The sequence below is a fragment of the Leptopilina heterotoma genome, unplaced genomic scaffold (assembly GCF_015476425.1).
Source record: "Leptopilina heterotoma isolate Lh14 unplaced genomic scaffold, ASM1547642v1 Lhet_180, whole genome shotgun sequence".
In the NCBI taxonomy this organism is placed as follows: Eukaryota; Metazoa; Arthropoda; class Insecta; order Hymenoptera; family Figitidae; genus Leptopilina; species Leptopilina heterotoma.
This window is the reverse complement of record NW_025110897.1, coordinates 1,839,105-1,849,787: the sequence shown is the minus strand read 5'-3', so window position 1 is coordinate 1,849,787 and position 10,683 is coordinate 1,839,105. Positions and strand designations below refer to the sequence as shown.

The window sequence follows — 10,683 nt, the reverse complement described above, 5'->3', positions numbered from 1 at the left end:
CTTCAAAACATTGTTCTTTTGATCATCATTTAAAAATGGTAACAGTATCACTGCGAATTGTGCTTGATTTGAATCGAAACAATACTGTATTACGTCGTCGAAGTTCAGCTTATTTACAACGGGACATGAGTGGAGGAGTCTTAAAATCCTTATGCAATCTTCAATTTGCTTGAAAGTTGGATTAACATCTATTTTTCGGAAAGTATCGGATATCACAACTTGCCATCCGGATATGTATCCAGTGCAATTAGTTACGTAACTTAATGTAGCAACCATTGGCAAAAACGTTTCTAATTCTTTCACCTGAAAATTAATATTTTTTACTATTATTAAATAATGTACGAAAAGTTCATAAATTGTACGATATAATTCGGAGAATTTTGAATAAATTACAAATGGTTGCAGAAATTCAATTATTTTCAAAAATTTTATAAAATAATTCTTCGCAGAAATTCAATTATGTTCAAATATTTAAAAAAAATTCTCGCCAAAATTTCAAATAACTCTAAATATAAATAATAAAATTCTTCTCCGCAATTCAATTATTTTCAAAAATTACCATAAAATTTTTCGCAAAAATTTTATTATTTTCAAAACTTTTAATAAAGTTTTTGACAAAAATTCAATTATCTTTATAAATAATAAAATTCTTGGTAAGAATTCAATTATTTTCATAAAACACAAAATTCTTCGCAGAAATTCAATTATTTTGATAAATAACAAATTTCTTATCAGAAATTTTCAATTATTTTAAAAAATTTTATAAAATTTTTCGCAGAAATTCAATTATTTTCAAAACTTTCAAATAAAGTTTTTTGAAAGAATTCATTATCTTTTCAGAAGTAACAGAATTCTTCCCAAAAAATTAATTCTTTTAAAAAATAACATTTCTAGCAGGAATTTAATTATTTTTAAAATTTTCATAAAATTCTTTCTAAAAATTCAATTCTTTAAGAAAATAACAACATTTTTGTAACGAACTCAATTTTTTTAAATTTTGGTAAAATTCTTCACAGAAATTTAATTTTCATTAAAACTTTTTCTGAATTCAGTGATTTTTAATATCTACTATTTCAATAAAACTTTCCACAATCATTAAATTGTTTAAAACAAAATTTTTGAGAAAATTCCACATAAAAATTTTTAAATAATAAAACACGATTATTTTTTAAACTTAAAATAAATGCTTCTTAAAAATCAATTATTATAAAGAATTTTAATAAAAATTTTGTCAAAAATTAAATTATTTTCAATACAATTTTAATTACATTTTTAATGTTTATAAAATTCTTGAAATGAATTCAATTATTTTCAAAATTTTTTTCTAAATACTTTCCAAGAATTCATTGATTTTCAGTAAATAGAAAATTTAATTATTTCTTAAAATAATTGAATTCTTGAATAGAATTTTAATAAAACTTTTTTAAATAATTGAATTCCTGAGAAAAAATTTATTATTTCTACAAGGAATTGAATTTTTGCCAAATTTAAAAAAATAAGAAAATTTTTGAGATGAATTTTATTAAAATTATATTTAAAATAATTGAATTCCTGTGAAAAATTTACTATTTATTGATATTATTGAATTCTTACGAAGAATTTTTAAAAAAATGTTTAAAAATAATTTAATTTTCCCTGCAATTCAATTAAAATTTTATTTAAAATAATTTAATTTAAGCGAAAATTTCATTATTTATGAAAATAATTGAATTTTTGAATTAAATTTTATTAAAAGTTTTTTAAATAATTGAATTCTTGTGAAATTGTTCGATGAGTTTTATTATTTATAAAAATAATTGATTTCTTGCTTAAAATTTAATCAACAATTTTTTTTAAAAATTGAATTTTCATGAAAAATTTTATTATCAGTGAAAGTAATTGAATTATTGTGAAAAATAAATTGCATAAAATTTTGTTAAATAAATGATTTTTTCGAAATTTTATTGGAAGTGGAAATTCTCTAAAAAAAATATTATTTATATTCTTTGTTTAGAAAGTTGAATATATAATAATTTTTTTACCTTCTCTATTCTTCAGAATAATTAAAATTTTTGAAATGACGATTATTTTCAATTTAGGTATCAGATAACAATTTTTACGAAATTCAATTTTTCTCGTACAAGAAAGTTTAATTATTTTCAATTTTGAAAATCTGATGTCAAATTTAAAATTGCGCGCGGATAATTTCGCTAGTATAGTCAGTCCCCGCTACCTGCACAACTCGCAACCTGCACATCCCCGAAACCTGACGCTCTGACGACATAGACCAAACTCGCTATGTGACCATACACTCACTTTCACTTTTACCGCGTGCTCAGTGCCGAAAAGTGTCTCAGTACATAAGTTTCTCTTGATGACTAAAAATTTTTGTTGTGCCACAAATTAATTTAAAAAATTGAATTTTTTGTTGAAACTGGAATATTTATTATTGTAAGTATATATTATTTATTTAATACTATTTTATTATTATCATTATTCGACTTATTATATTTTCATGGCAATTTTTATTCAAATTTAAATATTGTAAACTATATAATAATGAAGTGAATTGTGCTATGGAAATGACTTTTCCTTAAAGGTTCTTTAAATAATTTTTGTTCTGCATTTAAAGCATTATAAGACTTATTTTCAATAAATAAAATTTATTTAAAATTTTTAGTAAATAAAGTTTTATAATTATTCGAAAATAAGTATTTTTGCTGATTTTGTACTACTTGCGTATGTACATATTTGTGTATTTTCAAATATTCTGTCTGTGGAAAGTATTTTGTTTATTGTTGCGTTGAATAATACAAAATACACAGTAAAAAGAAAGTCTTATTTTAAGGCAGGAAAGCAGCCTTAAATTAAGATGCAACATTTTTAAGGCAGTCAATGCTGAATTTACGCACATATTTTGTATCCTTTAACATTATAGCAGACAGTGCTGAATTTAAGACCGATCTTAAATTAAGATTTACTTTTTACTGTGTAAATAAAAAACTTTAAAAATTACCTCTTGTGAAATAAGAATATTTAACTGCAAAGTAAAAATTATAATTTAGAGAGCAGTGTCGAGACGCATGCTTATTCCCGAAATCTTTTTTGACCAAATAGTTATTTGATATAAAACTACTTAACCTAAAATTCACATAATATGCACATTATTTCGACATAAATTTCATTGCACACAAAAACCATTTAACATAAATATCATTTGTCATAGAATTCATTAAACAGAAATAATATATTACATAAAACTCAGATAACTTAATTCCCATTTAACATAAAAATGATGTAACATAAATTTCTATTGACATAAATATCATTTAACATAAATTTCTTTTGACATAAAACTCATTTTACGTAAATTTTATTTGTTATAAATTCAATTGACATCAATTTCATTTGGCATAAATGTCATTTAACGTAATTCTCATTTGACATAAATATCATTAGACATAAAATTAGCTTGACATAAATTTCATTTGACGTGAATATCATTTAACATAATTATTATTTAAAGTAAAATTAAATTTATATAAATTTCATTTACCATAAATGCCATTTGACATAAAATTTACTTGACATAAATTTCATTTGGTATAAATCCCATTTAACATAATTTTCATTTGACACAAAGTTCATTTGACATAAAAGACATTTAACACAATTCTCATTTGTCATAAAAGTCATTCAACAAAATTCTCATTTGACATAAAAGACATTTAACACAATTCTCATTTGTCATAAAAGTCATTCAACAAAATTCTCATTTGACATAAAAATCATTTTACACAAATTACATTTTACATAAAAATATTGGCACCAATTTTAAAAGTAACCAATTAGATATTATCAACAACATTGTGATTCGCCAATTTTGAAATTCGCGCCTATATTTCTATGTCAAATGATCTTTATATAAAATGTAATCTATGACATCTGAATTTTATGTCAAATGAGAATTATGTTAAATGAGATTTATACCAAATTAAATTTATGTCAAGTAAATTTTATGTCAAATGAGAATTATGTTAAATGGTATTTATGCTAAATGAAATTTATATAAATTTCATTTTACGTTAAATAATAATTATGTTAAATGATATTCACGTCAAATGAAATTTATGTCAAGCTAATTTTATGTCTAATAATATTTATGTCAAATGAGAATTACGTTAAATGACATTTATGCCAAATGAAATTGATGTCAAATGAATTTTATAACAAATAAAATTTACGTTAAATGAGTTTTATGTCAAAAGAAATATATGTTAAATGATTTTTATGTCAATAGAAATTTATGTATTACATAATTTTTATGTCAAATGGGAATTAAGTTATCTGAGTTTTATGTAAAATATTATTTCTGTTTAATGAATTCTATGACAAATGATATTTATGTTAAATGGTTTTTGTGTGCAATGAAATTTATGTCGAATAATGTGCATATTATGTGAATTTTAAGTTAAGTAGTTTTATATCAAATAACTATTTGGTTAAAAAAGATTTCGGGAATAAGCATGCGTCTCGCAGTGTCAAATAGCTTAATAATACATAGCGACTCATTAGAAACGCATTAAGTGTCAGCTCATTACAAAATGCTTATGAATCATTTTTCAGAAGCAGCATTGGTTTAAAATGGGAGAAAAGCAAGCGACATTGACATTCCTCACTTTTGGTCAGCGTCAAGAAATTATAGAACTTTTCAAGTATAATGAAGCTTCTGATGTTAAAATTGGCATTCCTGAACTGGCTAAAAGATATAATGTTTCTGTTTCAACAATACGACGCCTGAGAAGTATGAGTAGAAATAGAGAGGAACCATTCGTAAAAATAGATAAAAGTTCTTATCTATATAAACGTAAGAGAGTAACTACTTCCAAAAATCCTGTTTTAGAAGATATTCTCTATGATTGGTTTAAAGCAAAACTATCTGCAGGCCAACCAGTTTCATTAGCAATTTTGAAAGAGAAAGCTCTAATAATAAACAAAAATATTAATGGTGACCCTACATTTAAGGCGAGTAACGGATGGTTTTATAGATTTAAAGAAAGATTTCAAATTCACTCGTGTAGCATTCAAGGAGAAAAATTATCCAATGATTATGAATGTTCAGTAGAATTTGTGGACGAACTGGCAGCAATAATTAGAAAAGAAAATTTGCAGCTGCATCAAATTTATAATGCAGATGAAACAGGTATTTTTTGGAGAATGCTACCTTCTGTGACTTTTGTCTCCGATTTTGAAAAAAGTGCTGCAGGTTATAAAGTTTCAAAAGATCGTGTAACTGTTATGGTTTGTGCCAATGCTGATGGTAGTCACAAAATTCCTCTGTATGTAATTGGAAAATCAAAGAACCCACCCTGCTTTAAGGGGATTAATAAATTACCAGTGACATATGCTGGCCAAAAAAATGCTTGGATGTCTCGCAAATTGTACACAGAATGGATTAAGATGGTGTTTTTGCCTTCTGTTCGAGAGTTTCAAGCAACTAAAGGAAATGGCAACCAAAAAGTGTTGCTTTTAGTAGATAATGCACGTTGTCATTTATCTAAAGAAGAAACAGAGTTAATTGATGATATGATTATTGTAAGTACATATATTCATTGTTTAAATTGCTGTATTACATAGTACATCACTATTTATTTTGTATTTATTAATAATAAATTAAATACTTTATTACAGGTACAAAATCTTCCTGCTAATGTGACGGCCCTAATCCAACCAATGGATCAGGGAGTAATAGAAAAAATGAAGCATCTGTATAGAAAAAGTCTTTTAAGGGATATGCTTCTTGAAGAAAATACAGAAAGTCTCATAGAATTTCTTAAACAAAGGAATATGCTTAGCTGTTGCGTTCAAATATCGAGTGCCTGGTCAGATGTAACACCCATAAACATTTGTCGCGCATGGAGAAAGATAATACCTAGCTGCGATATTGAGATTGCTAATTGCAAAGAAATAAGTGAAGACGATATTATGCAACTTTTGTATAGAATACCAGGATTTGAAAATATCACACGAGAGGAAGTGCAAACATGGTCACAAGTGGATAGATTTGAACCTGGTTGGAATGTTGAAAATCTGCATCAAATTATTCAAAGGTTTATTTCAGATTTCCATTAAATTATTAATTATTCATAAATATCAATTTTTAACCAAATTAATGAGCATAATTACTTTCTTTTTAAATTGCAGGTTCCTTGGTCACGAAATCAGTGAAGAAAATCAACAAGCAAAAAGTACAGAAACTGATGGAGAAGATGATGAAATTATCGATGAAAGAGGTTATGTAGAAAATGTAGTGACAGACGCTACAACAGCCTACAATGGGTTCAAGCTTTTTAAAAAGTGGTTTGAACAAAAGCGGGAATGCAAATCAGAACATATGATTCAACTACAAAAATTTGACGAAATTTCAAAAGATGTGTTATCAACTTTAAAAAATTTACCTATTTCAAATGATAGTAATAACAAGTGACTGAATATGACTATGTATTGTGAAAAGTTATCAACAATTGTATATGTAACATTTTTATAAATGAATTGTATAAAAAAAAGGTGAAAACTTGTATTCAAAACGTCAAGATAACTTATTACACAACTAAATTTAAAACCTTATAATATGGTTATCCGTCTTATCAATTACTCATTTGATACATATATTTTACATAAGGTATATTAAAATTAATAAATAATGATAGAGTTAAAATTTATAAAACTATAAGAAGAGGGATAAATTTCATGTAAATATCTTAAATTTCCTAAGATGAAGAGGTTCTATATTTTTCAAAAGTGTGGTTATTTGATAGAACAAGTAAATGAAAACGACGAATTTGCAATTTATATTCTTCGAAAAATTTAGAGCAAGAGATATTATTTTTATAGATTTTGAAGAAAATACTTAATATATGTGAATGATTTTGGTCTAGAATTAAAGAATTAAATTTGTACTTTTTATTGTGCAACTATCAAAACTTAAAAAAAATTTTCTTCAATTTGAATACGCTTGAATTCCAGATTTGAAAATCGCAATTTTCACAAAAAATCTCTGACTTTAAAGAATTATATTTTTAATATTTACACTATTAAATTGGTTATATCTTAGCCTATTTGACTCTAAATTTATTGAACTTTAAAATGATCCTACTTTGATAGCTCTTACATCTATTTTTACAGAAATATTTGAATTTTAAGTGAAGCGAGCACTTAACAGTAATCAGTACAAATGTACTGAAACTTTTTGACCCCAGTGTATTTAAAAATATTGTTTGCTTGTATATGATTTGTTTCATTTAAAAAAATTATATTTGAAATAAACATAAAATACGTTTAAGTACATAACAGTTTTGTACCAAACAAAATTTATGTTTAAATGAATTATATTTTATCAACTAAAAAATATGTTTGAATTAAACTTAAATATGTTTGACTGTATAACAAAGATATTGAATTAAACATATTATGTTGCAAATTAGAAGTATCGTTTTCTCAGTGCGGGCGCCTACAATTGTATGCGATACAAGGGTGTATACATCCCTGAAAGTGGTGGGAGAGCGGCTGAATGGAGGGTCAGGTAGCGAGTTCGGGGAAAAGGAAAAATTCTGCAATACGTGCAGGTTGCGGGGATTTACTGTATTCTTATAATGTAAAATAATGATTTTATCACTCGGTCATCCTTAATTATTATAAAACATGAAGAAACCGATCACTCCGAGTCTTCGACTCGGAGTTATCGATATCTTCATATTTTATAGTTATGAAAAATTTAATTTATAGTTTTAAGTAAAATAAAAAAAATTCTGCAATATGTGCAGGTTGCGGGGACTGACTGTAAAATATTCTTTTATTTGACTTAAATTGGTTATATGCTATCCAATGTAAAAACCTATTAACCACATTTTCCATATCGTTGGTCGAAGTTCACTTAGATTATAAACAAAACACGACCTTCTGGAAAATGTTTTTTCCGAGTTTTAACTTTGTACAGCAGAATTCTGCACCAGAAAGTCCCTTTAATTATTAGATAAAATTAATTTTGTCAAAATCTCACCATTAACAGCTTGGCCATTTGATTCAAAGTAGTATTCCACAGATGATATTCTTCTACATTATAATCTAAGCAAATGCGTAAAATTAGAGAAAGTACTAATGGCGAATGAAACTGGGTGGTCAGCAATATCTGTACAAGTTCGTGTTTTGAACAGTTCTCGAAACTGCTGACACTGTACCTCAAACCTAAGTTCTCTAATTCGTTTAAGTAGTTCAGAGACATCATGTGTTTCCTACGAAAACACATAGGTATTAATATCAGAAATTACAAATTGTAAATTATAAAAAATTACAAAACTTCTACCTGATGCTTATTATGTCTCGTTGAGTTAACTTTTCCAAAGAGCTCGTGTCTGTGATAGTCTGCAAAACTTGCAAGGCACGATAACGAACTCCAGGTCGAAAATCCTTATTCTGCTCATTGAACGAAATATTTGCCAAGAAAGTGGCTGGCATCACGGCATCATCACGGTTGAGAATATAAGAGGCTCTATAAAAGATGTTCAATTTTATTTTATTAAATTTAATCTAGAAAAAGGGATGAAACTTTCAGTATTTGTTCGATTTTTATCTTATTGTTTAAATAATCTAAATCAACAAATGGATAACTTTGTTAATGTGTCACATTAACATTAATAAAAAAGAAAGTGAATTTTTTTTATTTTAAATCAAATTTTAGTGTTTTTTGTGAATGGACTAAAACGAGTTCTTTAGTCGTCAAATTTAAATTTTCGATAGCTACTTTGTCAGTTTTAAAACTACAAATTTTTAATTTTTTGAAATTAATTATTGAGTAGGAAGCTTGTATTTGGTATTTTCAATTGTATCCAATAGGGCTACAGTGTGTGTTCTATTAATGTGTAGGTACCTTAATAAGTTATCGTCTGCGGTGGATTGAGCATCCCTACTTAGAGACTTTACACTAAATATTTCTGTAGCACTGTCATTCATTCTCGTGTCCTTCATGTCAGGCTGCAGCCATTCCAACAGCAAATCAGAGAGGAGCTTCACCATATTCAGATTAAAAAGTTTCCCTAAAGAATCTGCGGCAGAATTAATATCAGGTCTATTTGCAATAGCAGCTTTATACCTTAGAGGAATGCTTTCGTTCATATAAATTTCGCGAATTAATTTCTCTGGATACAAGATCAAATTCAAATAACGCTCCTGTCCTAATCCATGAGTATACAGAATATGTTTCGAAGTGAATTGATGATATTTGTCTTTAATTTTCTGAAATCATTATTATATCATTAATTCATTAATGTCGCCACTTCTATCAACTGTAATATTTTTGTAAAATTTATTTTCTTTTAAAGAAATTCTGAAAAGTTGTTGAATTGTTCTCACAGTGACCAATTCTTGTCCACTCCAAATGGCGGTGGTGTCGTCGACTCGGACACTACAATTTATCTGCCACAACTCTGCCAATTTGTAGCATTCTTGGGCGGCAGCAACTTGATCGGCGCCTGGAGGTGTGCGATTGGCAACATAATACATCGCTGCCGTTGCATACTCCAAAGATTTATCTCCTGTCATTAAATTAATACACTCCTTCATTTCTTTCAGCAGAGCACTATGCTTTGGATAGAGAGACCATTCGGAATTATTTTCAGACCTGTGATTATTCCAAATTTGAGTGGCAGATCCTTTAACCGCTAATGTACAAATGAGATCGCTTTGCAGGTTTAAAACGGGAGCGATTTCCAGCCACTTATTGTAGGTCTTTAAATTAAGTTCAGGTTCTAAAAGTTAATCAAATTTTCATAAATTCACATGAAAAAATAAAATATAATGACATTTAATATTCTGAAATTCATCATTTATAGGGTTTTCTTTGAATAAGATTATAACATGGCTTCTTGACACCATAGGTAATTTAATATAGTTTACCCCCTTAACCACGATTCAAAATATAATTGAATTCGCTTGAAATTAAGTACTCAGGGATTTTTGGAGTCGTTAATTTAACATTAACAGGATTGTTACGCAACCAAGAAATCTAAATCTAAAAATAAAAAAAAAATCTAAAATCTAAAATCTAAATCTAAAACCTAAATTTCAGGGAATTTTATAAACCTTGAAAAAACATGGAAAAGTCAGAGAATTTTGTTCGGAATCTTGGAAAATTATTCTTTTCTAAAGTTATTGTGCTTATTCTTAAAATCTAGTTTTTTCTAAATATTTCAAAATTAATTGAATTTCAAAAGAGTTGCATTTACAATTTTCATAAATAGATAAACTTCAAAAGGTTGTAATTTGAAATTTTTTAAAATTTCAATTTAGAATGAATTAATTAAATAATAAAAATTTCACAGGAATTCTATTATATTTACAAATTCTTTATAAATTTCTTCGCAATAATTCAATTATTTTCATAAATAATAAAACTCATCGCAAATTTCAACTATTTTTAATACTAATTTTAATGAAATTTCTCGAAAATGTAATTATTCTTAAAAATTTTATTAAAATTCGTCAAATGAATTCAATTATTTTAAAAAGCCTTCCTATAATTTATTTATTAGAATTTAAGTATTATTGTGAATACATTTATAATTAAATTTCTTAAATAAGAATTTAATTATTTTCAAAAATTTTAATGAAATACTTTTTAAGAATTAAGAATTCAATTTTTTTTCAAAA

The 10,683-nt window shown here is 26.2% G+C and overlaps 2 protein-coding genes across 3 annotated transcripts in view; one reads left to right on the top strand and one right to left on the bottom strand.

Annotated features, from left to right (window-relative positions):
- Positions 1-10,683, bottom strand: part of LOC122500010 (kinetochore-associated protein 1) — a 33,121-nt gene that overhangs the window by 416 nt on the left and 22,022 nt on the right. For both annotated transcript variants that reach the window (XM_043608679.1, XM_043608680.1), the window contains exons 26-30: positions 9,388-9,782; positions 8,906-9,270; positions 8,342-8,527; positions 8,039-8,270; positions 1-303 (exon numbers count right to left, since the gene is read on the bottom strand). In XM_043608679.1, the coding sequence (XP_043464614.1) occupies positions 1-303; positions 8,039-8,270; positions 8,342-8,527; positions 8,906-9,270; positions 9,388-9,782 (1,481 nt within the window). The remainder of the gene's footprint in view (positions 304-8,038; positions 8,271-8,341; positions 8,528-8,905; positions 9,271-9,387; positions 9,783-10,683) is intronic.
- LOC122500011 (jerky protein homolog-like) lies at positions 2,144-7,611 on the top strand. Its single transcript, XM_043608681.1, has 4 exons — positions 2,144-2,430; positions 4,606-5,574; positions 5,671-6,089; positions 6,184-7,611. Exons 2-4 carry the CDS (start codon positions 4,624-4,626, stop codon positions 6,464-6,466), a joined length of 1,653 nt encoding a protein of 550 aa, XP_043464616.1. The 5' UTR covers positions 2,144-2,430; positions 4,606-4,623; the 3' UTR covers positions 6,467-7,611.

Excerpts from the sequence above, each read along its gene's own strand:
- LOC122500011 (XM_043608681.1), top strand. The coding sequence starts at position 4,624 with ATGGGAGAAAAGCAAGCGACATTGACATTCCTCACTTTTGGTCAGCGT. Across the intron at positions 5,575-5,670 it reads TAATTGATGATATGATTATT|GTACAAAATCTTCCTGCTAA; the intron begins GTAAGTACATAT and ends ACTTTATTACAG. Across the intron at positions 6,090-6,183 it reads CTGCATCAAATTATTCAAAG|GTTCCTTGGTCACGAAATCA; the intron begins GTTTATTTCAGA and ends TTTAAATTGCAG.